General features: G+C 38.6%; 2 protein-coding genes and 2 long non-coding RNA genes across 4 annotated transcripts; 2 read left to right on the top strand and 2 right to left on the bottom strand.

Annotated features, from left to right (window-relative positions):
• Positions 1 to 27,517, bottom strand: LOC118562362 (zinc finger and SCAN domain-containing protein 20-like). The gene is made up of 6 exons (XM_036134677.1): positions 27,316 to 27,517; positions 7,600 to 8,012; positions 7,434 to 7,496; positions 6,858 to 7,168; positions 6,612 to 6,769; positions 1 to 632 (listed from the first exon to the last, which is right to left on the bottom strand). The coding sequence occupies exons 2-6, from the start codon at positions 7,958 to 7,960 to the stop codon at positions 608 to 610; spliced, it is 918 nt and encodes a 305-aa protein (XP_035990570.1). The 5' UTR covers positions 7,961 to 8,012; positions 27,316 to 27,517; the 3' UTR covers positions 1 to 607.
• LOC118562364 lies at positions 4,844 to 5,773 on the top strand. Its single transcript, XR_004930589.1, has 3 exons — positions 4,844 to 5,035; positions 5,182 to 5,271; positions 5,452 to 5,773. It is a non-coding gene; the product is annotated as an uncharacterized LOC118562364 (long non-coding RNA).
• LOC118562365 lies at positions 24,237 to 25,217 on the top strand. The gene is made up of 3 exons (XR_004930590.1): positions 24,237 to 24,369; positions 24,516 to 24,605; positions 24,786 to 25,217. It is a non-coding gene; the product is annotated as an uncharacterized LOC118562365 (long non-coding RNA).
• Positions 25,227 to 27,322, bottom strand: LOC118562363. Its single transcript, XM_036134678.1, has 4 exons — positions 26,928 to 27,322; positions 26,762 to 26,824; positions 26,183 to 26,493; positions 25,227 to 26,094 (listed from the first exon to the last, which is right to left on the bottom strand). Exons 1-4 carry the CDS (start codon positions 27,007 to 27,009, stop codon positions 25,939 to 25,941), a joined length of 612 nt encoding a protein of 203 aa, XP_035990571.1. The 5' UTR covers positions 27,010 to 27,322; the 3' UTR covers positions 25,227 to 25,938.

The following is a 27,517-nucleotide window of genomic DNA, read 5'->3' as shown; positions in this document are numbered from 1 at the left end:
AGGCTTCTGTCCTGTGTGGATTCTTGTGTGTATTTTTAAATGTTCTTTCTGGCTAAAACATTTTCCACATAGATCACAACAGAAAGGCTTCTCTCTGGTGTGGATTCTTATGTGTTGGTTTAATGCGTATTTTCCAATAAATGTTTTACCACAGTCTTTGCAGTTAAGCTTCACTCCTGTCTGGACTTTCCTTCGTGAGTCCACATTTTTCTTCTCTGTAGAACATTTCTTATATCCAGAGTCTGACAAGTCTTTCAGCCCAGAGAGAGGGTGCTCCACATCACTGTCCTCTTCATCCTTCTCAGTGTCTTCAGACTCTAAAGAAATGGAAGCATCTCCATGATCTTGTATCTTGACGGATTCTTCATCTTTCTCCTCTGTAAGCTCTCTGCCTTTAATTTGGTCTGGATAAAGCTGTGAGAGCAGCAGAGACTGTTCATCCAGAGTCTTTATTGGAGCAGCAACTGGAAACCTGATGGCATTAATCACCTTCCCATGGAGCTCCTCTCCTCGCAGACTGATGTAGACTCCCTTCTGTTCCTTTATTATGTGAGGGGGACTTGGCTGATGCAGGTCGGCAAGAGGTTTTTTGGCCAAAGAATCTTCTTTAACAATCCACTTCTGAGCAACATCTGCAGTAGTCATTGAAACACATTATGCAAATTAGAAAGGATATCGATCTCAGTCTTAACTGAGGCACATTTTAATAAAGATATATTTAAGTAATTAAGTTAGATTTAATTCTTGGATTTAAATTCTACTTTTTCTTCGAGTTTAGTTTTAACTGTTTCTTATGTCTTGCCATGGCCTTTTAATGTTAATTTGTTCTGCACAGGTAGTAGAACAAATAAATTACTTGAACCTACAGGATGACGACATTCTGTAAAACTATAACAAGAAATATATTTAGTCAATAGATGTAAGAATAAAATATATCAATGTACTGGAATGGAATTAACTTCACATTTATTAAGATAATTGATGATATTGCAGACATGCTGACCTACATCTGTAACTTATTTGTAAAATTGCAAATGTTATTCCTTTGTTCAAATATGTTGCTAATCACATTTGAAGTAATAATATTATTATACAGATCATCATCGATGGCATTGATGCATTTAACAGAAGAAACAATAGAATGGATAAAATTAAATCATCAACTGGTGCATCTCATTCCACCAATCATGACATTTTACTAAAAAACTGAAACGGTATGGATATATGGGGTAGCATTTAGAAATAGGTAATCACAAATCAGAGTTATTAAACATAAATTATGGGGTCCTGCAATGGTCTATGCGGGGCCCCAAACTTTCTAAAATAAATATTTTTAGATGATGCTAGCATCTTCTATATTGGAGAAACCAATCCACCAACTCACAAAGTGGTCACTATGGAAACTGGTTAAAAAATCTAATTATCATTAAAATTTAGTAAAACATGATATTTTGAAACTGCAATAAATTAGAAAACAATGCAATAAAAATTATTGACAGTGTTGATTTAGAATGAGTCCATGAGATCAAATTTCTGGGTGTTTTATTGGATGATGAATTTATCTTGAAACCTCATCAGCCAAGTAAAATCAAGACTAGTCAAAAGTGTTGCTGTTTGAGGAGAATATGATTTGTTCTGGACAACAAATATCTGGTTATTTTATTTAATTTTCTTATTGTACCATATTTGAATTATTGTGTGGAAGTTTTGGGCAAAATATTTAAAACAAATTTCCAGCCAGTATACATCATACAAAAAGTGCTAAACTGATTTGCTATCTTGCGACTCTCAGCCATGTTCAAAGTTAACAGAGAGAACAGCAGCACTACAATGAACAGCTAACATGATTTAATAAGCTTGTTTTACATGTCTTACAGGGTCATGACAACAACTCTCATTTTCTGGGGTCTTGGGGGTATAATATGGTCTGTTGTGTCCTGATGAGGCCGTGTTAATGTCAAAGCTGAATCCCAGAGGACCTGCTCAGGAGCTATCAGCTTTGTAGCTTTGCTCAGAAACGGTCAGATCACAAAGGAGTTGTCTTTCCATTTAGATTGTCTTTCTACGCAATTCATATTCTCATCTCCAATCAGAGAACACCATCTAGAAAAACAGCCTTCACCCTCCCTCCTCCCCCAGCTGATGCACAGGCTGCCTTGAGAGGAGGAATGGCTGAGTTATACTCGCTTGTTTTGTTGTCGTGGACCTCCGAATTTTTGTAACTTAGCACACAAGCCTCATTCATAATTGAATTGATTGAAAAGAACTCTCACTAAACAAGTTTGCCTGTACAGACATAAAATGGCCCAGAGGTTCCAAGTGGCATAAATTAGTTTTCTTTGTAACCACCATTGGGCTGCAGAATGGTGCAGTGGGTTGTGCTGGTGTGGGGCTGGACGATAATTCAATAACAATATATATCGATCGATAGACGTGTGGCACAATAGGAGAAAAAAAGGGTTGATAAAAGTTCGATATGGAGAGTTTTCCTTCCTTCCTTTCAGCCTATCGTATTAGTTGATGCTACAGTCACTACTTCCTTTCAACCAATCGTAATCGCGGACCCAGGCACGCCGTCACAAAGAGCCGCCCTCTCAAACCACAACACACAGCAGGTGAATATGTCGCAGCAAGTAGCGGCGGAGGAAACGGTCCCAAAACGGGGTTTTACTAGTTCGCCAGTCTGACAGAAATAAACCAGTGATTTGTAAATGTCTCAAGGAACCGGTAAAAACAAAAGGCCCGTTTACACTACACCTAAAAACCGAGCCATGCCGAGACCGGTCCGAGCTTGGCAGACCCGGCGGCATGGGCGGGCATTGGGGGGCCGTGCCCGCCCTGTGAGCCAGCTGTGCCCGCCCTGGACTGGAAGCTGTCTTTTGTTTTTATGTATATACCTCGGAGTGGCCATCGTTCTATTAGTACTATCTTTGATGTGTCAATCATACAATTTAACCAATCAAACCAACGACTGAAGGCAACATGCTAGCCAATCACAGCTGGAGTGGGGCGGGTCACTGAGTTATAGCCTTCAGTCGCCGACGCGGTGTTCAGCTGTGGTCACCGTCGGTGTCGGTAGAGCGGGATGGAAATTTGGTCTGATTACCAAACAATTACAAGAAGTGACAACGAAGCAGACAAGAGCGAGCTGGAAGCAGCGCGATTAATTACTGTTTGAAATGTCAGCACTGAAGTCTAAAGTGGAGTAAACATTGACGCTAGGAGGGTTAGCTACGACGGCTAGCAGCACCAGGAGCAGATCTACTGCCAAACTGGAGAAACTTGGGTTACTTGCAGACAGAAGGGAACTCTGCTTTGTTCTGCTCCTTGCGCTCCACACCTGCTGTAATTACAGAACCTCTTCTAGTGTGAATTTTTACTTCAGTCAGTGTTCAGCCTGATCTCATGCTAATAAGCGTGTAACTTATGCTGGACTTTGAGTCAAGACACAGCACTACAGGTTACCCTATCTCACTGATAGTTTCCAGTAACCCAGCATAAAACCTGCCCAACTTAAAAGAAAAAGCCCAAATCTCAAACTCTCACGTTAAAAGCACAGAACTATTAAACACATAAGAACTATTAAACATAAGAATATGCCATTAGCACACAACTGCACTGAAGCAAAGAAAAAAACTGTGCATACGCCTCCAAACAAAATATGCAATCAGACAACCAAATAACACACACGATCTCTTTAACAATCATGATATACCGTAAAAAAATTATTTATAAATAGCTTCCCAACATGAGTTGTAAATCTACCTTAATATAAACTTAATTTCTCTCAGTATAGGTCAATTAAACATACCTCTTACACGCAGTCATGAAATATTTTTAAGTTGATAAGTAGAACTCAACCCCTCCTGGGTGTTTACACTGACCAAACACTTGATTAACCATTATTCTTTTCTTGTTTTATCATACCAATCAATATTATTCATTATAACTACTATTCAATGATGATGTCAGATCGACAGATTCGACTTATTTAAAAAAATAAATTGACCAGTATGAGTTGTATAGGAGATGGCATTTTATTAAAATATTTTGGTTTCCTGACCGACGTTGACAACTATTTTGATATATTTTGTTAGTAATTCTTTCTAAAAGCCCAACAAATGTTGTGAAAAGCTTCCCAATTTTTTCACAACCTGCCCATTAACTATTTTTGTTCCAGCTAATTGGAACAAAAATTAGGCTTTTGTGTTCAAAAGCCTAATTGGTTGGAAGCCTGCCTAATTTGACAAAACTGACTACACTATTGCTATATATATATATATATATATATATATATATAAGTAATAAAAAACTTTTTAAAGTGTGCCCCCCTAAAAAAATGGAATGCCCCCCCTGTGATTTGTTTCTGCAGCCGGGTCTGGAGCTTGGTCCAGTTAACCAGGCCGAGCCTCGTTTCTGACGACCGAGTTATCTCAGTTATCTCGGTTCCTTGATGCTCCTCGCCTCCTAGTGGCGATCTGCGGTACTACCGCTCTCTGGGATTGAAGGCGGGACCGAGCAAATCAAAATGGCGGCACCCATAACTTTCAGGATGTTATGCTGGAGTAATCTTGTAATATTTCGGCGTTTGCGGAGAGTCAGGCGAAGAAGGCAACCACCGGTGAACCTATTATATATATATATATATGAGGGATTGCAGCAAAGCCATGTACAATGCAGATGACTCTCCCTGTGGCTCTACACTTCTCCTGGAGTGAATGCTGCTTGTCGGGACTTTGATGCAATCAACTGGTTTCCTTATATAGGACATTTTTGACCAATCTGTATAATCTGACCCAATCTGTATAATATGATTGAACTTGACTTTGTAAAGTGCCTTGAGATGACATGTTTCATGATTTGGCGCTGTATAAATAAAATTGAATTGAATTGAATTTGAGAGAGTCGGATTTTGGGGAGTTGATGATGAGACGAACGAACGTCTACTCCGGGTTTACAGACGTCGGAAACAACAACAGACGCTGAGGTTTATCACGCTGCTAACCAGAATCATCTCCGGAAATCGTGTGGCACGGTAAGGAAGCTAGTATTTTTAGGACTGTCTGAAATTTCATCTTTACGGAGGCTTATCTACTGTTGCTTCCACCCACCAGCTGATCACGTTTTATTATATATTATTCGGTTTTATTTAAGTCTCCCTTATTTTTGTTGTGCTTACAGAACTGTTTGGACGCGAGAGCGGAGCGAACACTGGTGGCTGTATATTGTAAGAGAGACGTTCAACCCTCAGCAATGGATCGAAAACTTCAGGTACTAATTAAGGAAAAAAGAGCTGATTTTCTCCTATTTTTATATGATAGGCTATTGTTTTGACACTATTATTTGTTTTGATTGATTACCGAATTAATAAGGTGAGAAATGCACATAAAACTATGTATAATATGTATAATAACTAACACTAATATTGTGATTAATTATTTTTTTATATAGAATGAGCTACAGAACCTTCCAATGGCTTTGTGAGGCGCTCAGGCCTTACATCTCCAAGGAAGAAACCAGGATGCGACGGCCTATTCCTGTGGAGCAGAAAGTTGGTGCTGTCTTGTGGTTTCTGGGAACCACATCAGACTATCGCACCATTGCTCACCTTTTTGGAATATCCAGAGCCTCACTGTGCATCTTTGTCAAGGATGTTTGTGAGGCAATATGTTATCATCTGACACCACAGTTTGTGAAGCTACCCACTGATATAGAGGCTACAAATATTATGGAGTCATTTAAAGAAAAATGGGGATACCCTATTTGCATAGGTGCTATTGAGGGCTCACACATACCCATTGTCGCACCGAATGAGAGCAGAGTAGATTATTTTAATAGAAAGGGCTGGTATAGCATTAATATGCAAGCACTGGTAGATGACAGGTATATGTTTAGAGATATCTGTGTTGGATGGCCAGGAAGCACTCATGATGCCCGTGTTTTAGTTAACTCCCAGCTCTACCAGCTTTGGGAAAATGGTGTGTTCCCCCATCTTCAAACAGTAATCGATGGTGTGATGGTACCTCCCGTTATACTTGGCGATCCAGCATACCCTCTCCTACCCTGGCTGATGAAGCCTTATCCAGAAAATGCAGGGACAACAGAAGCCCAAAAAAAATATTAACTTCATCCATAGCCGTAGCAGGATGGTGGTAGAGAACGCCTTTGGGCGCCTAAAAGGGAGATGGAGAAGGCTTTTGAAGCGAATCGACAACACATCAAATGTTCTGAATGTCATTGCTGCCTGCTGTACCCTACATAATATCTGTGAGACCCAAGGAGAGGATTTCCTTGATCAGTGGGCCAATGAGGCAAATCAGCCACCTAGTAACAATGTGGTTGATGGAGAAAATTATCCTGATATTGACAATGCCCACGATATAAGAAATGCTCTGTGTCGTTACTTTGCTAATCAAAATTAGCCTTACCTTGACTGAAGTATTCCATGTTTTGTACATAGTTTATTACAGTATAGGTTCAGACATGTTTTTGAAATTACTGGTGTGGTGTGTAGTTTGAAAAACTTAATAAAGAAAACAGAAACAATTTTTGTATTCAGAATGATATGTATTGTAAATTTCTAAAACTTGACTTATATATTGCACAATTACTGATATGGTCCATAGTTTGAAAAGTTTGGGAAAGAAGTAGAAGGCGATGGAGGGTTCAGGGCCTGTAGTTGTGCTGGTTGCTGTGGCAGCCGCTGGACGATCATCTGCATCAGCCGCATCTCGTGTTCCTGTTCCTGTTTTCTCAATCTCTCTTCAGCCTGTTAAAATAAAAAGCATATTCATTTACGACCATGTCCAATATACATATATTACAATTGTTGAGTTATAAAAGACATGCATTCTTACTTGAAGTCGATTTATTTCTACTTCGCGTATCAGGCTTAGGTGCTGTTCTTGCTGCTGTTGTTGGTGGCGTTGGACCGACTCCTGCTGTTCTTTAAATGCTGCCAACCAGCGTTCATCAGAATGTCTCTGAGCATTTACGAAAGCCTCTATAGTGCTATCTAGGGCTTTTACTAATTTGCTCTTCCTCCTGGTTTTAACTTTATGAGCCTCAGCAGCAGGAGTCTCATCAACAGGAAATTCAGCAACACGACTTCCTCCTGGCTCCTCAGAAATAAAACTAGCTATTGACCCATTCAGTTCATCATCCATCTCTGTAACAAAAAAGCAAAAACAATTGATAAATACTTAATTTGAAATACATGGTCACTCTTTTAATTTAATCAATTTACAAGTAGAGCTACTTCATTTAATGCCGCATTATAAGATTAAAGATAAATGTTTAAATTATCTACATATAAATAATATAAAGATTAATTTTGACACATTTCGTAATGGCAGCAGATTTTGCCATTTTACTACTGATACTATAAAAAAAAGTTGTAGAAGCATACATGTGGAAATGTAGAGCCCACTTACCATCCTGTGTGCTGCTCAGGTTCTCAGGCTGCTCCTCGTGGTCAGATGTTGCATCATCGTCCTCTAACAATGAAAATGAAAGAAATTAATGGAAAAAATACAAAGGTACAGAGTTTAGTCATTTTTGATCATCACAATCAGAAATGAATGACTTTCTGGGACTTACTCGTTGCTGCGGTATTCAGCGTAGAGCTCTCTAAAAGCACTGGAGGCCGCGACGATGCACGGTGGCCCAACACTTCATCCATGGCATCATAGAATCTCCACGATTTTCTTCCTCTCCCTGACTTGTTGTTATGATCAATAACCTTCTTGTACTGTATCCTGAGTTTTTTTATCTTCTCCCGACACCGTTTTGGGTCTCGGTCGTATCCCCTCACCTTCATTTCGTCCGAAATCTTTTGGAAAACTTTGTGATTGTGCTTAGCACCCTCCAACATCGCCTGGATAGCGTCCTCCGCCCAAACTGTAATAACAGCTGCAGTCTCGGCGTCATCCCAGGTCGCACCACGCTCTTTTGAAGCCATCTTTAAAATGTAGCGTGGAGATGATTTCGGTAAAATGTAGCGTGGAGAGGATTTCGGTTGTTGTTTACACGCCACAACCTTTGACCTCAGCCCTGCATCAGCCTCTCAATTGACTATAGACAGAGAATGGAACCTGAGGAGTAACTAGTGTACTATTCCCACCTAAACAGGCTATTCTATTTATTATTCTATTTATTTTGGTCATTTTACTCGTCACTTTAGTTTATTCTTTGTCAGTATTTAATAACATCACACAGGTCTCTTAAGTTGAGTTATTTTTCTTTCACAAATCAGTTATTGGTAAAAATGTTGGTTAAATAAGGATTTAATTGAGATTTAGTGTTTGTGTGTTCTTTATTAAAAGTAAGTCATTTAACAATATCATAAGAGCCAGGTTTAAAATCTTTTTGATAATTATCGATATCCATCAATATTTTTTTTTTATCGATATGTTTTTTTTCTATATCGTCTAGCCCTACGCTGGTGCCTTGCAGCAAGAAGGTTCTGGGTTCAAATCCAACCCTGGGTCTTTCTGCAGTCTGCATGTTCTCCCTGTGCATGCGTGGGTTCTCTCCAGGTACTCCAGCTTCCTCCCACAGTCCAAAAACATGACTGTTGGGTTAAGTGGCTTCTCTAAATTCTCCTTAGGTGTCAGAGTGTGTGTGAATGGTTGTTTGTCCTGTTTTTCTCTGTGTTGTCCTGCGACAGACTGGCGATCTGTCCAGGGTGAACCCACCTCTCATCCAGTGAATGCCTGAAATAGGCACCAGCAACCACCGCAACCCCATGAGGGAATAAGCAGGTCAGAAAATGGAGGGATGGATAACCACCATTCGAGTTTGAAATTAATTAAATATCATGAAGCTCTAAAATGTACTTTATTTTAACAAACCAACACCGCCTGCTCTTTCCTGTCTGGCTAGCTCAGCTACTGCGCCGCGATGCGCTGGTCTCAGGAGGGAAGGAGAACTAGAGAGGACAGTCCAGTGTTGCCCATTTTGTTGGTGTTCTGATTGAAGTTAGTAAATTGTCATATATTCGTCTAATCTGGTCTGTTTTATGTGGTGCTAGTAATTCAAATTCAACTCATATTATGTAAATGGAGAATACCTTACCTTGTTAAAACATATGTGAAAAAATAATGTTTTAAGAATAATATATTTTTTTTAAAAAGGTTGTTTTTGAAGAATTGATCATTCACTTCTTTTTTTGCCTTTTATTCAATTTAAAACATTCACTCTGACTCTATTCTTTAAATAATCACCTGTCTTGAAAGCTTCTAAAATACATCAGAGAAACTTTTTTTTTTTTTTATTTCTCCCCTGCAGGGCTCGGGCACCAGCATAAGTGCACCCTCCTACCTGATAATGTGTGGCCTGCTACTGTAAAAAAGTTTGATTGCCCTGCTCTATCCGTCTATCAGGAGGACAGAGTAGCATAATGTTTCTAACATTATGCCAAAATAAATTTAACATTTTAATATTGAAGGTAGTGACACAGTACCGTAATGCTCCTGATATCCATTGAGCGGAGTGATTTTGTTGGCAGGGAGAAGTTCCCACTTAAAGAACGGTAGGAGAAACACTGCACTTCTAATAAATATACAAGATAAATTAAACAGTTCAAATAAACGGATTTAAATTGGTGGTTTAAATAAAAAAAACATGCATCAAAGGAAAGAAATGAAATACAACTTAAATTTTGAAGAGAAATGTACCATTTGTAGCTCTTTTGTTGGTCAATTATTGAATAAATATTTTTAAACTATTTTGTTGCGTTTTATGTAACACAAATGTATATTTTAGCTACTTTTTGGCCCAGTATATATTTTATTGACTTATTTATTCTGGATGTATCCTGAATTATGGCAGCATTAGACTTCCATAGTAAACAGACAGAAGAAGATATGCAATCCTCTTTCTAGAAAGAAATAACCAAAAAGGCCTTGTTTGGAGAAAATGTTCCAGGCAGACCAACAAAAACCTGATGCTTAAGGGTACTACATGCTAAGCTAGCATTAGCACCTTCTATGCTACATGCTAAGCTAGCATTAGCACCTCCTATGCTACATGCTACGCTAGCATAAGCACCTCCTATGCTACATGCTAAGCTAGCATTAGCACCTTTATGCTACGTGCTAAGCTAGCATTAGCACCTCTATGCTACATGCTAAGCTAGCATTAGCACCTCCTATGCAGAGCTGCAGGCTTAGCCAGTTTTCTGGGGGAAACTCTGCAACAATGAAGAGGAGGAATCCATCAGCTGCTGAAAACGGCTCCTAAACTTTAGCTCCATCCACACAGTTAGCATGAAGAAGGAAATCTCCAAACCTAATCGGTGCAGCAGAACTCTGGGCTGGAAAACATCCCCCATCATCGGTGTCTCCTCTGCTGCGTCCTGCCGCTCTTTGAGCTCCTGCTTCCCTCCAGTTTCTCCGCTGTGCCTCCAGCTGCTGGACTTCTTTCCAGACTTCATCACCTGCAGCAGCTGCTGCTCTCTTTCAGCTTCTGGACTCACAGCAGAACAACAAAGAACTCAGGAGGATCAACGTGGCTGCGCGGCTTGAACACTTGCAGAAAGTGGCGGGGACAGACCACGCGACAAACCCATACCATATATGGAAATGACGTCATCACACTCCGGAAGTGAAGGGGGCGCTATTTGCTAAACCAGCTGAAGTTTCTCACGTTTTTTTCTTTTGAAATCTATATCAATTCTGGCTGTTAAAACATAACTTAACTGTGGTATCTCAATTTTTCAAAGAAAATAATTATTGATTCCTTCCATAGTTAAAACAGAACTTTGATACAATAAATACATTTTCAACTAAAGCTAATGTTGGTAGTTTGCTTGTATTCTTCCAATCCAGAAAGCTTTCTCAAAGTGTCTGGAGCATAGACGTCACTGATCTCTATTTATTCACTGGATTGCTGATTTGCCTGAAAAAATGAAGTCACTGGCCGCCATCTTGCTACTCCCTACTCTCACAGAATCCCAGAAGATTTGGTTGCAACTACAAGCAGTTTTCTGGCTGTGTGCAAACGTTTCACAGGTAATTTTACAGTAAGTGGATAAACTATTATCAAATACTATATATATACAAATATAAGTTATGTGCTGAAATATTTTTGCATGTTATTTATATTTTATTTATTATATATATACATATATATATATATAGCGACCCCATGTGGGATCGCGGGTCAGAAAATGGATGGATGGCAGTGGCGTAGGAATAGGGGGGGGAAGGGGGGCAAGTGCCCCCGCACTTATTGGACAGGGAGGGCAAAAGGTATGTTTTGCCCCCCCCCCCCCACTTTTGAGATAAAATTTCATTTTAACATTATTTTGAAAAATACAACAATAAGAAAGCTATCAATATCAACAAGAAGTATTTGGCTACCTAATTAATTGATAGTGTTACTGTCATCAAATTCAATTCTTATTATTAATTCATTTGTTTTCTCTTAATTCACTTTTTAATGACTTGAAGTCTACTGGTTATTTTATTATCTTTTTAATGTTCAAATTCAATATTATTATTTTGTTTAATATGGGTTAAACTTTATTACTCTTAGTATGCATAAATTGTTTACATCTTGTATGACTATGTACTGTTTACTGGGACCTAGTTAATAAGTAACATGTGTGGCATTTTCTCTGTATCCAACTTTTATGAGTCTGTCCACTTAATGACCTCTTGACTCATGCACTATAGTCACTTCCTTTAAAACTATTCAGACAAAGAAGACGAGATTTAAACCAAGACCTAGGATAACCTGAATTTTTACAAGAACCCACCGATTCCCAGCATAGTAAGTTATATTATTTTTACTATCAATAATTGTTATGTGAAAACCATTTTACTCTGAAATCAATATTAGTAACTTTAAAGGGGAAGTCCGGTCAACAAGGAAAAATCAGGGGATCATTAGCTATACCTAAAACTAAAACGTTTGTGGTTATTTAATGAATTTAGCGATAATCAGTAAGAAAAAAAAACATTAATTGTCGTCTGGATCACTGTGTATGGGGACGGTCAATAGTGCCCAAATATGGGCAGTAATGGCCGCCTGACATCACATCCTGTGACGTGGATAAGCGGAGAGCCGACGGCAGTTAGCCGCGCATTAGCAGTTGTAGGAGCTGTTGGACACAGCTGTGATCAACAACAATTATTTCGGATTTCGAGAGGACTTCAACATTGAAATTCACGAAAGCTATTGTTGAAGCAACAATGCTCACGTGCATGGCTGTTGGATGTAACAATACATCGGGTAAAAGTGGAAAAAACATTAGTTTTTTCACCTTTCCGATTCATCATCCACCATGGGCTGTTTTTCTGGATTACCATCGTGAAGAGGGAGGATTTGCTATCGTGTATATATATATATATATATATATATATATATATATATATATATATATATATATATATATATATATATACAAACACTGTGGAGCAAAAGGTTTTTGTGGGCTACCATGTTTTGCTCTGTTAAGCCAGAGAAAATTACATTTCAAGAAAGCTAAGTTAGGTTTTTTTGTCTTTAGGGAAATTATTCCTCACTTTTATCAATATAGCTAGTCTAACTATTGCCATCATGCAGGTTTTACAAATGCACAAGGTTTTATCAAGTGAATACATTTGATTCTGGTTGTCAGTGCCTTTGGATGGGTCTATATTGTAGCTTGTTTGATGAGCTTTAGCTCAAAAATGAGTCAACTCTAAGAATTTTACATCTGGACTAAAAATGGAAAGCCTGTTGTTCATGCCAGGAATCACAGTGAATACTGGGGGCTGAGCACCCCTAAAGGTTAGATCCTAGAATCACCCCCGGTGCTCACTGTTGTGAAGCCCACTTATTTTATACGACTTTAGTCTTATTTTTTCTAAAGTCGCTTGTATATTTCATGAGTTGCGGGTTGCAGGTTTTTTGTGGGCTTGTTTCTGAAACTGAAGTCGATTGTTTGGGCTCTAAACTGAGTGACGCCGAAATATCCCTCCGCCTCATAACGCACTGCAGCTTATCGTGACGGCAGAAGCAGCGTAAACCCAGAATGAGCCAATCTGACCTTATTTTCTGCAGTTCACGGTTGCGATAACTGCTGAAAGTAGATTAGGCGGATCACCATTTTGAGCAGAGATTGGTTCTAAAGATGAGTTTTATACTCATCTTATAATATTGCAGAACCCAACCCATAAACCGTACTTTAATGCTTATTTGTTGTCTTTTTATGTCTCTAAAATGTAAAATTAGTATTAATTTAAACACTTTATACCATGCCTATCTTTATTTAAGAGATTAAAAAAATATTTTGGCATAAAAACGGACATTTATTTACAAGGGGACAGATAGGGCATCAGCTCTACAGTCGATACCGCACAGTGACGTCACAAACTGGGAGGTGGCAGTGCTGTTCTTCACCAAGATGGCTGCCCCCATAAAAGGACCTTCAAATGAAAATTACTCTTAATTAAAAAAGCTTATCATTTATTGAACAGTATGTAATAATTGTATATTTAAACATTGTTCTTTGTCTTTGAGATAATACCAAATTTAATCTGTCAATATCTGTTGCCTCTTGGAGTAGTTATTTGTTTGGTAAATACCTCCTAAATGTTGAGAAGATAATTATGTGCCTCGAAAAAATAACTCTTAAGCCTACAGTGCTGATATAGATGTAGATGTACTGACTGCTTCTTTAATCAGCATGCTCATTAAACATGTTAAATAAGGGTGCGTTTTACTTTTCCTTGCCTATGGACCCAAAAGATGTTTTGGCTCGCTCCGCTCGTTATTTGGCTATACTACCTTATCCATCTTATTTGCCCCCCCCCCCCCCCCCCCCCCCCCCCCCCCCACACACACACACACATTTTAAAACCTTCCTATGCCCCTGGATGGATATATATTTATTTTTTAATAATATTTTTTTGTTAAGATTTTAACTTCTGTTGTACTAACATCAACAGGCAAACCTATTGATAAGGGTCTAGTGGCTTTCTGTGCAGCCTAATCTGCCATTGCATTCCTTGTCAAGCCACAATGGGCTGATGTTCATAAATAAATAAATATCATTAAACCCAACATATTGATTTTGTACAGTGTTTGTTAAATTTCTATTAAGATATCTGGTCTGCTCTGAATGGTCTATGGTGTCATTAGAATAATGACACCATATAATCTGAACGTATTACTGAGCTCATTTGTCTAATTTCTAACAGCTAATAATGTGGCAAGCATTTCTCCTGTATATACTGGAAGGCCCTAGTATTTATTGATATAATTCAATAACTTCCTTCTCCTCACTTCTATATGAAATCTCGAAGTACCCAAGGCTGTATTACTGGTAAAGCAACAAGTTTGAATTCTGTTTTGTGATTCATAATACAACCAAGATTTTCTTTTATTTCTTTTTCCCAACAAGGGTTTATTATATTTTGGGTTGGATGATCCTGTCCTGTCCTTTTCTGAATACATAATGTTTTAATCACTTCTGGATGGAATGAGAATTTTATCCAGTATATTAAGAAGTATTACCGTAGATTTAAGGAGTTTGCAGACGTAAAAAAATAAATAAAAAAAACACCCTGAGCAAAGGGCGACATGCATGGGTTAAAGCAAAAATAATCAGTTTGACTGAAATCTTTTTCGAGTCAGCCCATATATTCCCGGGACCGTGGACATCATGCCACATTAGTTACCTCACTTGCTTATTGTGCAGTCAACTTTAATGAAATCTGGTAGTTTTAAAATATGCATTTAAAATATACCATTCCTGTCTCTGCCCCACCTTTCAGCATCAGAGCCTTGGTGTAATCCTTGAGAGCACTCTACATCCTCACCTTCACTTTCCACATCCAGAACATCTCCTGGTAAACTTTATATTTGCAGCATCAAGTTCTTTCTTCACACTTTTACCAAACTGGTCCACTGTCCTCTTTACAGTTTCAGATCCCTTCCCTCCCTGTTCTCCAGAAAACCTCCATAAACTTCAACTAGTACAAAGACAGCAGCTTCATCATTACATCATCTACTTCACTCCTGAACATTAACTCCACTGGCTCCCTGTATAAATCAATCCTATGAACAAACAAGGCCAATCACAACCTGGACAATGCAGGACACATAACCAACACTATGATGTCATACATTTTAATTTAACACAGATCTCACATTACAATAATCAGTCTCTGTTTTGCCCGTTATTGCACAGCAATTAATCATCACAGCTCCTGAGTTTATAAAAAGGCATCACTTAACTATTTTAAAGTGTAATAAAACTGCTAACTTTTAGCCCTGTGACTGTAAACCTGTCCAGGATGGATCCAGTGTCCCCGCCTCTCGCTCTCTGACTGCTGGAGTCACCAGCATCTAATTCCTCATCATTTAAGGAGTTTCCTGGTGCTCAGCGGCTCATCAGGTGGAGCTGCTGCTTATTGACTGACAGCCGCTTTGACTGCAGCTCTGCCCCCTTTGGTTCAGAAAAGCGCAGGCGGAATTTATTTTATTTTTTTACGTTTTCCAAATCGGACCCAGTCAAATGCGGGATATTGTTTTACATTCCAACCCTTCAAAAAAAAAAAAAAAAGAAAAAAAAAAGCGCATCATGCTAGCCTGAGGTAGCCCGTTACTCTTTGAGTTTTAAATAAAACAAAATAGTGAATAATGAGGAGATCCCTGGTTGGCTGCCGCGTTTATCAGCTAAGTTACGGGAAGCGGTGGAATAAACGCTGACAGGTGTCGTGGCAACAGGTGGAAATAACTCATTAATTAACAGCAAAATAAGCGACACGCTTACCAAGGGAAGTTGTTATCAGATGTTCAATCCGCTTAACTTCCTGACCTGCTGGTTCATAAATCCAAAGAAAACATTTTGACCACCGCTACTTTCATTCATAGCATCTGTGGTCAGTTTGAGACACTCTGCCAAAGTTAATATGATTGAACGCCGATAAACGTGAGACTGGTGGATGTCTGCTTTGCGAAGACCCGCCCTACTCTCTTTCTGATTGGCTAATATCCCGGCTCTGCCACGTAGCTTCAGTTTGAAACCTTAAAAAAAAAAAAAAAAAAATGCTAGACGGAAGGAGAGACTTTAAACCGGCTGTCTCAAACTCAAATCATTGAGGGCTGATGTCCTGCAAGGTTCAGATGCTCTTCTTCCTCGGGAAACTGAAAAGTACTGGACTTTCCACTAAACTGCTAAAATACTTCTACAGAGCTACCATAGAAAGTGTTTTATGTCTCAGCATAAATGTATCAAATGGGAGCTGTAGGAAGGGAAGGATTTAAAACTGGTGGTGAGAACAGTTTAGAGGACTGTGGGATGCCGTCTGCAGGATCTAGACTCAAATTTATGCAGTACGAGTCCAATGAAGGAACAGATGCATCTCCACTGATCCCCCCCACCCATGCCGTTTGCCCCTCTTCTGGTTTGGTTGTAGGTTTATTTAGAAAGCACATTTCAATAATAAGACAATTCAAATTGCTCCACATGTACAAAACAAAAACCAGACAGGGTAAAGAAAGTATACCATAATATAATGATAATCTCATTAGAGGCCTGAATACATTTAACAGCTGATTTACATTTAGTTTCTAAATATTTAATTTGAGTTTTCCATGTTTATGAACTATCTAACCATAACCCCAGCAAGATGCTCTTTCAATACAGAGACCAGTCTTTATTGAAGGCAAACAGCATTCAAGGTACATTCTTCCCCAAATGCACCCCTAGTAAGACAAACCCTGTCTTTATAGGGAACAGATGTACACAAACAGGAGGAGCCTGTCATGGAGAAACTAACAAAGAGCCTCATGTGACGTATAACAGCTTCATCTTGGCTCCTGACCTTTAACCCCTCCTAGAACCTGGGGAAGAAACAGCTCTCCTCATCCACTCTAAATTACCATCACCTCCTCACTTTGACCCATAAAATAATACAGTTTTAAGAATACTTCATGAACATGTAAGCACACATTGATATATTGAACTCTGATTAACCTTACATCTCTGCAAACACTGGATATAGACTATATATGCCATTCTGTTAAAGGTGACATGTTTTGCACAAGGTTTAAATTTAGAAACACACAAGAAAATTTTCCATTACATTTTGCCCTTTGATAAATGAATAACCACACAAATAAAATCACATTTCTAAACCAAATAGTAACATGAGAAAATAAAATAAAAATCATGAAAGCTTCATGAATCAGTCTCATCACACAAGATCATAGTCTCAGCATTTATCTGCAATTATGGGTTCAATTAATTAAGTAAAGACTTTTGGTAGATTTGGCAGTAAAACAAACAGGGAATGGTAAATGGTTTATTTGAAAAGTTTTGTGTTGAGGCGGTTACATTGTGTTTTTAATACATAGAGCTGACTGACATAGCTTCAGTTAGCATTTTGATATCATGCCTTTGCCAATGTAATTCAAGTGTTTTTTTATATAATAGTTGAAAAAAAGATTTCAGCATTGGCATTCTTTTAACAACAAATTCTGTACACATATGGAATAAAAGAAAGATTTTTTTTAAAAAAGATATAAATTAACATCCAGAGAAAATCACTATAGAATGCCGTTTATATGAATTAACACTGTTTGAACCAACAAATCCTCTCTGCTAGGCTAGTGGAACTCAGCTAAAACTAATGAGCAAAATTAAGATAAGAAGAAGCTAAAGAACCATTTAAACGTTATAGAAACAAAATAAAATCATCAGAATGATTTAGTGATTCCTGGTTCACTGCAGATCCAAGTTAGGGAACCAAAGCTCATCTTAAAGAATACGAGTTGAGGTTAAAATAGCTTAACTAATTTAGAACAACATTTGATGTGTTTCAACCCATTCACAAAGCAAACCTGAATTAGATATAACATTGTTTGGGGAAATAACATTTTAAATAGTGATTTGCTCAGTAAATATCGGTAACTTTTAGGACACAGACAACCTCACCTGGTCTGTGAACACCACATCACTGGTGAAGAGGGCACAGAAGCGCTTGTACTTTCTGCAGCATCCACTGCAGGTCCATCAGGTTCTGTAACAGCTTTTTCCCTGCTGCCATCAGGCTGTTGAACTCTAAACTGGACTCTGCATCACACTCGCACCATTATTTTGCACTACCAATGTTGCTGAACTTTGTTACCCTTTATATTGTAATGTTATCTATATTCCAACTGCAATCTCACTACACTGTCGCACGTTGTTTGCAACAAAATTAAAGTTTAGTATACACTCAGTGCATACAAAATCATAATAAATTTGTCAAAGTCACTTGATTTATTAATGTTATTTCTTTTATGGAAAAGTTTGACTCAAATGGGTAACTTTGGAAGCTAGAGGTCGCTGTTGTGAAAGATCAACTGGATATGACGTGTTGGGGCGCATCCTGTGGTCATTGTTTACATTAGCTTGACGAGTCTAGTGGTTACAGCAGTGTGCATAGACTAACAACACAGATGTGCTACAGCCCAGTCTGAACAAAATATATAATAAAAAAACTTGAAATGATTTAACACAAATCTATAAAGTAGCTACAAGAGGAATGGTGAAAGTACCAAGTGAACGCTTGTGCATTTGATGACAACACACAAACATCTGTCAGCAAACTATAGCTGTGTTTGAGTTTGTTTTCATAGCAGAGACATTTTCTCTTCTGTATGGATTCTCATGTGTCTATTTAAATTTGATATTTGGATAAATCTTTGTCCACATAAATCACAACAGAAAGGCTTCTGTCCTGTATGGATTCTCATGTGTCTATTTAAATTTGATATTTGGATAAATCTTTGTCCACATAAATCACAACAGAAAGGCTTCTGTCCTGTATGGATTCTGGTGTGTATTTTTAACTTTGTTTTTTCACTAAAACTTTTTCCACATAGATCACAACCGAAAGGCTTCTGCCCTGTATGGATTCTTGCGTGTATTTTTAACTTTGTTTTTTCACTAAAACTTTTTCCACATAGATCACAACTGAAAGGCTTCTGTCCTGTATGAATTCTTGCGTGTATTTTTAACTTTGTTTTTTCACTAAAACTTTTTCCACATAGATCACAACCGAAAGGCTTCTGCCCTGTATGGATTCTCATGTGTCTATTTATACTTGGTGTATAGCTAAAACTTTTTCCACAAAGATCACAACTGAAAGGCTTCTGTCCAGTATGAATTCTTGCATGTATTTTTAACTTTGCTTTTTCACTAAAACTTTTTCCACATAGATCACAACCAAAAGGCTTCTGCCATGTATGGATTGTCGTGTGTCTTTTTAAATGTTCTATTCGGCTAAATCTTTTTCCACATAGATCACAACCAAAAGGCTTCTGTCCTGTGTGAATTCTCATGTGTCTTTTTAAATGTGCTTTTTGGCTAAAACATTTTCCACATAGATCACAACAGAAAGGCTTCTGTCCTGTATGGATTCTCATGTGTGTGTTTAAAGCGCATTTTCTAATAAATGTTTTACCACAGTCTTCGCAGCTAAGCTTCACACCGGTCTGGACTTTCCTTCGTGAGTTCACATTTTTCTTCTCTGTAGAGCATTTCTTATATCCAGAGTATGACAAGTCTTTCAGCCCAGAGAGAGGGTGTTCTACATCACTGTCCTCTTCATCCTCCTCAGTGTCTTCAGTCTCTAAAGAAATGGAATCATCTCCATGATCTTGTATCTTGATGGATTCTTCTCCATCATTCGCTTCTGGAAGCTCTCTACCTTTAATTTGGTCTGGATAAAGCTGTGAGAGCAGCAGAGACTCTTCATCATCCAGAGTCTTTATGGTAGCAGGAACTGGAAACTCCTTCCCATTGAGCTCCTCTCCTTGCAGACTGATGTAGACTCCCTTCTCTTCCTCCTTTATGTGAGGGGGAATTGGCTCATGCAGGTCAGCATGAGGTCTTTGGTCTAAAGAATCTTCTTCTTTAACAATCCGCTTCTGAGCAACATCTGCAGTAATCATTAAAACACATAATGCAAATTAGGATATTGATCTCAGTCTCAACTGAAGCACATTTTAAGAAAAGATATAATTAATTCAGTTAGATTTAATTCTTTGATTTAAATTCTACTTTTTCTTCAGGTTTAGTTTTAACTATTTCTTATGTCTTTGCCATGGCCTTTAAATGTTAATTTGTTCTGCAAAGGTAGAACAAATAAATTACTTGAACCTACAGGATGAGGACATTCTGTAAATTATAACAAGAAATATTTTTAGTCAATAAATGTAAGAATAAAACATATCAATGTACTGGAATGGAATTAACTTCACACTTATTAAGATAATTGATATTGCAGACATGCTGACCTACATCTGTAACTATTTTGTAAAATTGCAAAGGTTATTCCTTTGTTCAAATATGTTGCTAATCACATTTGAAGTAATAATATTATACAGATCATCGATGGTATTGATGCATTTAACAGAAGAAATGGATAAAATTAAATTATCAACTTGTGTATTTCTTGATCTCAAGAAAACATTTGATTCCACCAATCATGACATTTTATTAAAAAACTGAAATGGTATGGATATATGGGGTAGCATTTAGAAATAGGTAATCACAAATCAGAGTTATTAAACATAAATTATGGGGTCCCGCAGTGGTCTATGCAGGCCCCAAACTTTCTAAAATACATATTTGAAGATGATGCTAACATCTTCTGTATTGGAGAAAAACAATCCACCAACTCACAAAGTGGTCACTATGGAAACTGGTTAAAAAAATCTAATTATCATTAAAATTTAGTAAAACATGATATTTTGAAACTGCAATAAATTAGAAAACAATGCAATAAAAATTATTGACAGTGTTGATTTAGAATGAGTCCATGAGATCAAATTTCTGGGTGTTTTATTGGATGATGAATTTATCTTGAAACCTCATCAGCCAAGTAAAATCAAGACTAGTCAAAAGTGTTGCTGTTTGAGGAGAATATGATTTGTTCTGGACAACAAATATCTGGTTATTTTATTTAATTCTCTTATTGTACCATATTTGAATTATTGTGTGGAAGTTTTGGGCAAAATATTTAAAACAAATTTCCAGCCAGTATACATCATACAAAAAGTGCTAAACTGATTTGCTATCTTGAGACTCTCAGTCATGTTGAAAGTTAACAGTGAGAACAGCAGCACTACAATGAACAGCTAACATGATTTAATAAGCTTGTTTTACATGTCTTACAGGGTCATGACAACAACTCTCATTTTCTGGGGTCTTGGGGGTATAATATGGTCTGTTGTGCCCTGATGAGGCCGTGTTAATGTCAAAGCTGAATCCAGAAGACCTGCTCAGGAGCTATCAGCTTTGTAGCTTTGCTCAGAAACGGTCAGATCACAAAGGAGTTGTCTTTCCATTTAGATTGTCTTTCTACGCAATTCATATTCTCCAATCAGAGCACACCATCTAGAAAAACAGCCTTCACCCTCCCTCCTCCCCCAGCTGATGCACAGGCTGCCTTGAGTAGGAAAGGCTGAGTTATACTCGCTTGTTTGGTCGTTGTGGACCTCCCAATTTTTGTAACTTAGCACACAAGCCTCATTCATAATTGAATTGGTTGAAAAGAACTCTCACTAAACAAGTTTGCCTGTACAGACATAAAATGGCCCAGAGGTTCCAAGTGGCATAAATTAGTTTTCTTTGTAATCACCATTGGGCTGCAGAATGGTGCAGTGGGTTGCGCTGGTGTGGGGCTGGACGATAATTCAATAACAATATATATCGATCGATAGACGTGTGGCACAATAGGAGAAAAAAAGGGTTGATAAAAGTTCGATATGGAGATTTTCCTTCCTTCCTTTCAGCCTATCGTATTAGTTGATGCTACAGTCACTACTTCCTTTCAACCAATCGTAATCGCGGACCCAGGCACGCCGTCACAAAGAGCCGCCCTCTCAAACCACAACACACAGCAGGTGAATATGTCGCAGCAAGTAGCGGCGGAGGAAACGGTCCCAAAACGGGGTTTTACTAGTTCGCCAGTCTGACAGAAATAAACCAGTGATTTGTAAATGTCTCAAGGAACCGGTAAAAACAAAAGGCCCGTTTACACTACACCTAAAAACCGAGCCATGCCGAGACCGGTCCGAGCTTGGCAGACCCGGCGGCATGGGCGGGCATTGGGGGGCCGTGCCCGCCCTGTGAGCCAGCTGTGCCCGCCCTGGACTGGAAGCTGTCTTTTGTTTTTATATATATATACCTCGGAGTGGCCATCGTTCTATTAGTACTGTCTTTGATGTGTCAATCATACAATTTAACCAATCAAATCAACGACTGAAGGCAACATGCTAGCCAATCACAGATGGAGTGGGGCGGGACACTGAGTTATAGCCTTCAGTCGCCGACGCGGTGTTCGGCTGTGGTCACCTCGGTGTCGGTAGAGCGGGATGGAAATTTGGTCTGATTACCAAACAATTACAAGAAGTGACAACAAAGCAGAGAGCGAGCTGGAAGCAGCGCGATTAATTACTGTTTGAAATGTCAGCACTGAAGTCTAAAGTGGAGTAAACATTGACGCTAGGAGGGTTAGCTACGACGGCTAGCAGCACCAGGAGCAGATCTACTGCCAAACTGGAGAAACTTGGATTACTTGCAGACAGAAGGGAACTCTGCTTTGTTCTGCTCCTTGCGCTCCATACCTGCTGTAATTACAGAACCTCTTTTAGTGTGAATTTTTACTTCAGTCAGTGTTCAGCCTGATCTCATGCTAATAAGCGTGTAACTTATGCTGGACTTTGAGTCAAGACACAGCACTACAGGTTACCCTATGTCACTGTTAGTTTCCAGTAACCCAACATAAAACCTGCCCAACTTAAAAGAAAAAAAAAAGCCCAAATCTCAAACTCTCACGTTAAAAGCACAGAACTATTAAACACATAAGAACTATTAAACATAAGAATATGCCATTAGCACACAACTGCACTGAAGCAAAGAAAAAAACTGTGCATACGCCTCCAAACAAAATATGCAATCAGACAACCAAATAACACACACGATCTCTTTAACAATCATGATATACCGTAAAAAAATTATTTATAAATAGCTTCCCAACATGAGTTGTAAATCTACCTTAATATAAACTTAATTTCTCTCAGTATAGGTCAATTAAACATATCTCTTACACGCAGTCATGAAATATTTTTAAGTTGATAAGTAGAACTCAACCCCTCCTGGGTGTTTACACTGACCAAACACTTGATTAACCATTATTCTTTTCTTGTTTTATCATACCAATCAATATTATTCATTATAACTACTATTCAATGATGATGTCAGATCGACAGATTCGACTTATTTAAAAAAAATAAATTGACCAGTATGAGTTGTATAGGAGATGGCATTTTATTAAAATATTTTGGTTTTCTGTCCGACGTTGACAACTATTTTGATATATTTTGTTAGTAATTCTTTCTAAAAGCCCAACAAATGTTGTGAAAAGCTTCCCAATTTTTTTACAACCTGCCCATTAACTATTTTTGTTCCAGCTAATTGGAACAAAAATTAGGCTTTTGTGTTCAAAAGCCTAATTGGTTGGAAGTCTGCCTAATTTGACAAAACTGACTACACTATTGCTATATATATATATATATATAAGTAATAAATAAGTAATAAAAAACTTTTTAAAGTGTGCCCCCCTAAAAAAATGGAATGCCCCCCCTGTGATTTGTTTCTGCAGCCGGGTCTGGAGCTTGGTCCAGTTAACCAGGCCGAGCCTCGTTTCTGACGACCGTTTACACACAACAGTTATCTCAGTTATCTCGGTTCCCTGATGCTCCTCGCCTCCTAGTGGCGATCTGCGGTACTACCGCTCTCTGGGATTGAAGGCGGGACCGAGCAAATCAAACTGGCGGCACCCATAACTTTCAGGATGTTATGCTGGAGTAATCTTGTCATATTTCGGCGTTTGCGGAGAGTCAGGCGAAGAAGGCAACCACCGGTGAACCTATTATATATATATATATATATATATATATATATATATATATATATATATATGTATGTATGTATGTATGAGGGATTGCAGCAAAGCCATGTACAATGCAGACGACTCTCCCTGTGGCTCTACGCTTCCCCAGGAGTGAATGCTGCTTGTCGGGACTTTGATGCAATCAACTGGTTTCCTTATATAGGACATTTTTGACCAATCTGTATAATCTGACCCAATCTGTATAATATGATTGAACTTGACTTTGTAAAGTGCCTTGAGATGACATGTTTCATGATTTGGCGCTATATAAATAAAATTGAATTGAATTTGAGAGAGTCGGATTTTGGGGAGTTGATGATGAGACGAACGAACGTCTACTCCGGGTTTACAGACGTCGGAAACAACAACAGACGCTGAGGTTTATCACGCTGCTAACCAGAATCATCTCCGGAAATCGTGTGGCACGGTAAGGAAGCTAGTATTTTTAGGACTGTCTGAAATTTCATCTTTACGGAGGCTTATCTACTGTTGCTTCCACCCACCAGCTGATCACGTTTTATTATATATTATTCGGTTTTATTTAAGTCTCCCTTATTTTTGTTGTGCTTACAGAACTGTTTGGACGCGAGAGCGGAGCGAACACTGGTGGCTGTATATTGTAAGAGAGACGTTCAACCCTCAGCAATGGATCGAAAACTTCAGGTACTAATTAAGGAAAAAATAGCTGATTTTCTCCCATTTTTATATGATAGGCTATTGTTTTGACACTATTATTTGTTTTGATTGATTACCGAATTAATAAGGTGAGAAATGCACAAAAAACTATGTATAATATGTATAATAACTAACACTAATATTGTGATTAATTATTTTTTTATATAGAATGAGCTACAGAACCTTCCAATGGCTTTGTGAGGCGCTCAGGCCTTACATCTCCAAGGAAGAAACCAGGATGCGACGGCCTATTCCTGTGGAGCAGAAAGTTGGTGCTGTCTTGTGGTTTCTGGGAACCACATCAGACTATCGCACCATTGCTCACCTTTTTGGAATATCCAGAGCCTCACTGTGCATCTTTGTCAAGGATGTTTGTGAGGCAATATGTTATCATCTGACACCACAGTTTGTGAAGCTACCCACTGATATAGAGGCTACAAATATTATGGAGTCATTTAAAGAAAAATGGGGATACCCTATTTGCATAGGTGCTATTGACGGCTCACACATACCCATTGTCGCACCGAATGAGAGCCGAGTAGATTATTTTAATAGAAAGGGCTGGTATAGCATTAATATGCAAGCACTGGTAGATGACAGGTATATGTTTAGATATCTGTGTTGGATGGCCAGGAAGCACTCATAATGCCCGTGTTTTAGTTAACTCCCAGCTCTACCAGCTTTGGGAAAATGGTGTGTTCCCCCATCTTCAAACAGTAATCGATGGTGTGATGGTACCTCCCGTTATACTTGGCGATCCAGCATACCCTCTCCTACCCTGGCTGATGAAGCCTTATCCAGAAAATGCAGGGACAACAGAAGCCCAAAAAAAATATTAACTTCATCCATAGCCGTAGCAGGATGGTGGTAGAGAACGCCTTTGGGCGGCTAAAAGGGAGATGGAGAAGGCTTTTGAAGCGAATCGACAACAACACATCAAATGTTCTGAATGTCATTGCTGCCTGCTGTACCCTACATAATATCTGTGAGACCCAAGGAGAGGATTTCCTTGATCAGTGGGCCAATGAGGCAAATCAGCCACCTAGTAACAATGTGGTTGATGGAGAAAATTATCCTGATATTGACAATGCCCACGATATAAGAAATGCTCTGTGTCGTTACTTTGCTAATCAAAATTAGCCTTACCTTGACTGAAGTATTCCATGTTTTGTACATAGTTTATTACAGTATAGGTTCAGACATGTTTTTGAAATTACTGGTGTGGTGTGTAGTTTGAAAAACTTAAGAAAACAGAAACAATTTTTGTATTCAGAATGATATGTATTGTAAATTTCTAAAACTTGACTTATATATTGCACAATTACTGATATGGTCCATAGTTTGAAAAGTTTGGGAAAGAAGTAGAAGGCGATGGAGGGTTCAGGGCCTGCAGTTGTGCTGGTTGCTGTGGCAGCCGCTGGACCATCATCTGCATCAGCCGCATCTCATGTTCCTGTTCTCTCAATCTCTCTTCAGCCTGTTAAAATAAAAAGCATATTCATTTACGACCATGTCCAATATACATATATTACAATTGTTGAGTTATAAAAGAAATGCATTCTTACTTGAAGTCGATTTATTTCTACTTCGCGTATAAGGTTTAGGTGCTGTTCTTGCTGCTGTTGTTGGTGGCGTTGGACCGACTCCTGCTGCTCTTTAAATGCTGCCAACCAGCGTTCATCAGAATGTCTCTGAGCTTTTACGAAAGCCTCTATAGTGCTATCTAGGGCTTTTACTAATTTGCTCTTCCTCCTGGTTTTAACTTTATGAGCCTCAGCAGCAGGAGTCTCATCAACAGGAAATTCAGCAACACGACTTCCTCCTGGCTCCTCAGAAATAAAACTAGCTATTGACCCATTCAGTTCATCATCCATCTCTGTAACAAAAAAGCAAAAACAATTGATAAAAACTGAATTTGAAATACATGGTCACTCTTTTAATTTAATCAATTTACAAGTAGAGCTACTTCATTTAATGCCGCATTATAAGATTAAACATAAATGTTTAAATTATCTACATATAAATAATATAAAGATTAATTTTGACACATTTCGTAATGGCAGCAGATTTTGCCATTTTACTACTGATACTATAAAAAAAAGTTGTAGAAGCATACATGTGGAAATGGTGTAGAGCCCACTTACCATCCTGTGTGCTGCTCAGGTTCTCAGGCTGCTCCTCGTGGTCAGATGTTGCATCATCGTCCTCTAACAATGAAAATGAAAGAAATTAATGGAAAAAATAAAAAGGTACAGAGTTTAGTCATTTTTGATCATCACAATCAAAAATGAATGACTTTCTGGGACTTACTCGTTGCTGCGGTATTCAGCGTAGAGCTCTCTAAAAGCACTGGAGGCCGCGACGATGCACGGTGGCCCAACACTTCATCCATGGCATCATAGAATCTCCACGATTTTCTTCCTCTCCCTGACTTGTTGTTATGATCAATAACCTTCTTGTACTGTATCCTGAGTTTTTTTTAATCTTCTCCCGACACCGTTTTGGGTCTCGGTCGTATCCCCTCACCTTCATTTCGTCCGAAATCTTTTGGAAAACTTTGTGATTGTGCTTAGCACCCTCCAACATCGCCTGGATAGCGTCCTCCGCCCAAACTGTAATAACAGCTGCAGTCTCGGCGTCATCCCAGGTCGCACCACGCTCTTTTGAAGCCATCTTTAAAATGTAGCGTGGAGATGATTTCGGTAAAATGTAGCGTGGAGAGGATTTCGGTTGTTGTTTACAGTTGTTGTTGTTCTTCTTCTTCTGTTTTACGGTGGTTGGCAAGCTACTACCGGAAGAGCATTACCGCCTACTACTGGAATGAAGTGTGTGAATCGGGACGTGCAGCAGCCTGGGATGACGCGGTCTGCTCATGCGCTCCTCGTTCTCAGGTAACCGGG

Source organism: Fundulus heteroclitus, unplaced genomic scaffold (assembly GCF_011125445.2).
Source record: "Fundulus heteroclitus isolate FHET01 unplaced genomic scaffold, MU-UCD_Fhet_4.1 scaffold_884, whole genome shotgun sequence".
Lineage (NCBI taxonomy): Eukaryota > Metazoa > Chordata > Actinopteri > Cyprinodontiformes > Fundulidae > Fundulus > Fundulus heteroclitus.
The sequence above is the reverse complement of the archived record's forward strand: the minus strand, read 5'-3'. Positions and strand labels throughout refer to the sequence as shown.

Excerpts from the sequence above, each read along its gene's own strand:
- LOC118562363 (XM_036134678.1), bottom strand. The coding sequence starts at position 27,009 with ATGGATGAAGTGTTGGGCCACCGTGCATCGTCGCGGCCTCCAGTGCTT. Across the intron at positions 26,825-26,927 it reads GCTGAATACCGCAGCAACGA|AGGACGATGATGCAACATCT; the intron begins GTAAGTCCCAGA and ends TTTCATTGTTAG. Across the intron at positions 26,494-26,761 it reads CCTGAGCAGCACACAGGATG|AGATGGATGATGAACTGAAT; the intron begins GTAAGTGGGCTC and ends TTTTTGTTACAG.
- LOC118562362 (XM_036134677.1), bottom strand. The coding sequence starts at position 7,960 with ATGGCTTCAAAAGAGCGTGGTGCGACCTGGGATGACGCCGAGACTGCA. Across the intron at positions 7,169-7,433 it reads CCTGAGCAGCACACAGGATG|AGATGGATGATGAACTGAAT; the intron begins GTAAGTGGGCTC and ends TTTTTGTTACAG. Across the intron at positions 633-6,611 it reads TCAAACTATGGACCATATCA|ATGTTGCTCAGAAGTGGATT; the intron begins GTAATTGTGCAA and ends TGACTACTGCAG.